Genomic DNA, 4,876 nt, shown 5'->3' with positions numbered 1-4,876 from the left:
CGCTGTGATTTATGTTTAAACTGTTTCAATCCAGTATTTTATGTAAGTTTCCAATTTTTAAGGTCGAATTTTATTAATGATTTGAGGTTAAGAAAAAGATCGGATTTTGGGTCTTTACAGGTGGTATCAGAGCCTTAGTTCTAAGAGAAATAGGTTATGATTTTAGCCTAAACTTAGACAGAATTAAGGTTGAAAAAATTGAAACAAAAATGATGAATTTTGACTGTTCTTCTTGTTGTTAGTGTGCTTGCTGTTAAGTGATGATTGTGTTGAGGTTAATAGATTTGTCGCTGTGAGTTATAGGAAAATGGTTTATACCAAGCCCACTAGAAGTATTGGAAGACGAGGACGTAGAGTAGTTGGTCTAGGACCAAGAGGAGGAATTGGAGAACGAGGTCAGAGCAGCAGGTGCTCTGGAAGAATAGAGAGCAAAAGCTCTGCAGAGCCAGAGGGCAGAAGCTCTAGTCGAAATGAGAATATTCCAAGGGTTGAGTCCTCTCAACCCACCTCTGTAGGGGATTCCTCTTATGATCCCACAGAGGGATCATATGAAGAGTACACTCCTCGAACGCCTGATCATACAGACCTCGAGGGGAAAATATCGACTTTGCAAGAAGAGAACGCCCAACTAAGGGTAGAGCTGTTAGTGGCCCAAGGAGCCAAGGACCAGGCTGACTGGTGGTTGAACAACGTGCAGAGGGAACACGTGAAGTTAGGTGAAGAGTTGAACAAAGTTTTGACAGTGAATAATGAACTTGGGGAAAACAACCACACCATGGCATGGAAGTGTGTAGAGCTGGAATGGGAGAGGAGGATTGCTTCACGATCATGGAGGGTGCGATTGGAAGATCATGCTCGCTATTGCCATGAGGTAGCCACGGGCTACTTGGACTCCACCAAGGAGTACTTCTCACGTTGGGCATGACAATTTCGCCAAGGCCCAAACTTGAGCTCTGTATGGAGGCATCACCCAGAGAGCCCTTATGAGGAGTTCGTGAGAATCAGAAAATACCCTATGGATATGTCATGAGTAAGAGGACGAGGAGAAAATAGTTAGCATATGAACTGTGTGTGGCTAAGTTTTATTGCAATAAGTCGGCAGCCTAGAGCTAGGATATCTCAGTGTTTTCTTTTATTTAGTTTAAACTTGTTAAGTATGAGTCGATTGACATGATTATGGAATGAAATAAACTTGTGTTGGTGTTTAAATCTTGTTGAATGGTTGTGGAATGCTAAGTTGTGTATTAGAATAGTTATTTATAATATGCTATACGCATATAGTTAAGAAAGAAGGAATGTCTCAACGATCGAGAAAGACTCTATCGGTCGCTCCCGATGCAGAGGAAACACCTTTGGTCGTGGCTACCCCTGCTGTACCAGGGGTGATACCAGCCTCTGCTGCGGCCACGAGGACCGCGAGCACTACAGGTAGAGGACGAGGCAGAGTACGAGGCAGAGGAAGATCGCAAACAAGACAAAGTGAGCCAGAGCCCTCGGTATAAGAGAGCTCTGCATCGGGCAGAGGCAGAGGCAGAGGTCGCACACGGGCAGCGTCTACCACCCCTGTGGACCTCATTGCTCAAGAGGTGTCCAGACCTCTGCAAGCTGCTCTGCCTGCTTTTTATAGCACAAGTAAGAGAGGCAGAATAGAGGAATGAAGAGGCTAGGGAAGCTAGCGTAGTAAGAGAAGTGGTTAGCAACATCAACCATATAGAGGACCATAGAGATAGGTCAAGAGCTAATAGTCCTGTCAACACTAGAATGGGACAGAGGGGTTGTAGCTTCAAAACTTTCTTAGCTTGCAAGACCCAACCATTTCAGGGTGAGCCAAACCCAGTTACGGCCCTGAGATGGATAAAGAAGACAGAGATGGTCTTCAAAGTTAGCAAATGTGCAGAGGAAGACAAGGTGACTTATGCTGCTTCCATGATGAAGTCTGAATCCCTATTCTGGTGGAAAATAATTACCAACCTAAGGGTTGAAGAGGCTGTAGCAAGGATGTCATGGGATGAGTTCAAGGTGCTGTTCAACGAGAAGTTCTGCCCAAGAACTGCTGTAAAACAGTTGGAAGAAGAATTATTGAGGTTAGAACAAGGAAGCTTAACGGTCAGGGAGTATACGACCAGCTTCACAGAGAAGACTAGATTCTCAGAGCATTATGTCTCTACTGAGGAGAGACGGGTAGAGCGTTTCATATGGGGATTGAAAGCATCCATCAGGGAGTTTGTCCTCACCATGAAACCAACTACTTTCCAAAAGGCTGTGAATGCAGCCGAAGTTAGAGAAAAGGAAATGGTCCGCCAAGAATCCGAGCGGTGCCAGCTGAAGAGGAAATGGGAGGGTTCAAACAACGAAGCCCGAAGACAAAAAGCTGGGAACTCGGAAAGGAAGGTATGGAAAGGACAATCGGGCAAACCATGTCCTAAATGTAACCTTGTGCATAGAGGAGAATTCCTGGTTAAGCCCAGGGTTTGCTACCGGTGTGGGAAGGCTGGACACTTGTACCAAGACTGCAGAATGGAACGAAGAGAGAGATTATGCTACATCTGCAAGTCACCCAATCATGTGCAAGCAAACTGCCTGCAAAGGAAGAAGGATGTTACGACCATTCAAGGAGGAAGCAGAGGTGGGAAAGGAGAGGAACGACGACTAGAAGCACCAAGACCAAAAGGGAGGGTGTTCCAAATGACTGCAATCGAGGCTGAGGAAACCCTAAATGTGGTAACAGGTACCTTCCTGGTTAATTTTGTACATGCAAAAGTGTTTTTCGATTCTGGCGCGAATAAATCATTTGTATCCACTACATACTGCCACAACTTGAATAGAGTAGCTAAGCCTCTAAGTTCATCATGAGAAGTAGAAACTGCTGATGACAACAGGGTAATGATTAAGGAAGAATATGATGACTGCATTATAAAGGTAGATGGTAGTTCTATTCCACTCAAGTTGCTCCCTATGACACTAGGGGAGTTTGATATAATAATCGGGATGGACTGGTTAGCTGAAAACCAAGCCAGAATCTTGTGTAATAAGAAGATAATCCAGATTGAGGTACCGGGTAGTGGGAGATTAATAATCTGTGGAGATAGAAGGGATAGGAAGGCTAACATGATCTCCCTACTCAAGGCCAGACGATGTATAAAGAAAGGATGCCAAAGTTATTTGGCATATGTGATCAACGCTAAGAAGGAGAAGAGTGCGATGGAAGATATTAAGGTGGTAAGAGACTTCCCAGAAGTCTTCCCGGATGACCTGACCAGTCTTCCGCCAGAAAGACAGGTGGAGTTTTAGGTTGATCTGGTACCTGGAACTACACCTATTGCCCGCGCACCTTACCAACTTGCACCATCAGAGATGAAAGAACTGATGACTCAGTTGCAAGATCTATTACAAGGGTTTCATACGCCCTACTACATCACCTTGGGGAGCTCTAGTGCTGTTTGTCAAAAAGAAGGATGGTACAATGCGAATGTGCATTGACTACCGGGAGCTCAACAAGGTGACTATCAAGAATAGATATCCGCTTCCGAGAATTGATGACCTCTTTGATCAACTTCAGGGTGCAAGTTACTTCTCGAAGATTGTTGGGGTATCACCAATTGAGGGTAAAGGATGAAGATGTATCCAAGACTGCCTTTAGGACGAGGTATGGGCATTATGAATTCCCGGTGATGCCATTCAGAATGACTAATGCACCTGCAACGTTCATGGACTTGATGAACAGAGTCTGCAAACTATACTTGGATAAGTTTGTCATCATTTTTATAGACGACGTTATTGTATATTCACGTACCAAGGAGAAGCATGAGGAACACTTACGAGCTGTTTTAGATCTACTGAAACAGGAAAAACTGTATGCAAAACTCTTCAAGTGTGAGTTCTGGCTATGAGAGGTGCAATTCCTCGGTCATGTGGTAAACCAAGAGGGAATAAAGGTCGACCCAGCCAAAATAGAGGCAATACAGAGGTGGGATCCACCCCAGACCCCTTCTGAAATTCGAAGCTTCTTGGGTCTGGCCGGTTATTATCGAAGGTTTATTTAAGACTTCTCAAAGATAGCTACCTCTTTGACAGCTCTTACTAAGAAAGGAGCTAAGTTCGAATGGGGGACAACTCAAGATGAGGCCTTCAAACTCTTGAAGAAAAAGTTAAGCTCTGCACCAGTCCTCAGTTTACCAGCAGGAACTGAAGGTTTTGTGGTCTACAGTGATGCTTCTAAGCTGGGCCTAGGTTGTGTGTTGATGCAGCAAGGGAAGGTCATCGCGTACGCCTCCCGGCAGTTGAAAGAGCATGAGAGGAGGTATCCAACTCATGACTTGGAATTGGCAGCAGTGGTATTTGCACTAAAAATTTGGAGGCACTACCTCCATGGTGTAAAGTGCCAGATCTTTACTGATCACAAGAGTCTCAAGTACTTGTTTGATCAGAAAGATCTCAATATGACACAATTAAGATGGCTGGAGTTGTTGAAAGATTATGATTGTGAGATCTTATACCACCCCGGAAAGGCCAATGTGGTGGCTGATGCTCTAAGCCGCAAAGAAAGGGGTACTCCACTACGTGTTAAGGCTCTAAGGATGGAGGTCACCACTAGCTGGATTGAAGACCTGAAGAAAATCCAAGAGGAGGCCTTGGTAGAAGAAAACATAAGGAAGGAAAGGATGGTGGGGGCTAGTCCATTGCTGGAAAACAATGGTAATGGACTAAAATGTTATAAGGGTAGAATTTGGGTTCCTCGCTTGGGAAATTTTCGTAGCCAAGTTTTGGACGAGGCCCATAAATCCCGTTACTCCATCCATCCTGGAAATAATAAGATGTACCGGGATTTATGAAAATCATATTGGTGGTCGGGGTTGAAGAAGAATATAGCTCACTA

General features: G+C 44.5%; 1 protein-coding gene across 1 annotated transcript; it reads left to right on the top strand.

The window, feature by feature from the left end:
- Positions 1-1,869: 1,869 nt before the first annotated feature.
- Positions 1,870-2,853, top strand: LOC112527516. Its single transcript, XM_025138200.1, has one exon. The coding sequence runs from the start codon at positions 1,870-1,872 to the stop codon at positions 2,851-2,853; it is 984 nt and encodes a 327-aa protein (XP_024993968.1).
- The last annotated feature ends 2,023 nt before the right edge of the window (positions 2,854-4,876 follow it).

This window comes from Cynara cardunculus, assembly GCF_001531365.2.
Source record: "Cynara cardunculus var. scolymus isolate 2C chromosome LG 15, CcrdV1, whole genome shotgun sequence".
Classification (NCBI taxonomy): domain Eukaryota; kingdom Viridiplantae; phylum Streptophyta; class Magnoliopsida; order Asterales; family Asteraceae; genus Cynara; species Cynara cardunculus.
Note: the sequence above shows the minus strand (reverse complement) of the source record. Positions and strands in the feature narration are given on the sequence as shown.

Coding starts and splice junctions, on each gene's coding strand:
- LOC112527516 (XM_025138200.1), top strand. CDS start 1,870: ATGGTCTTCAAAGTTAGCAAATGTGCAGAGGAAGACAAGGTGACTTAT.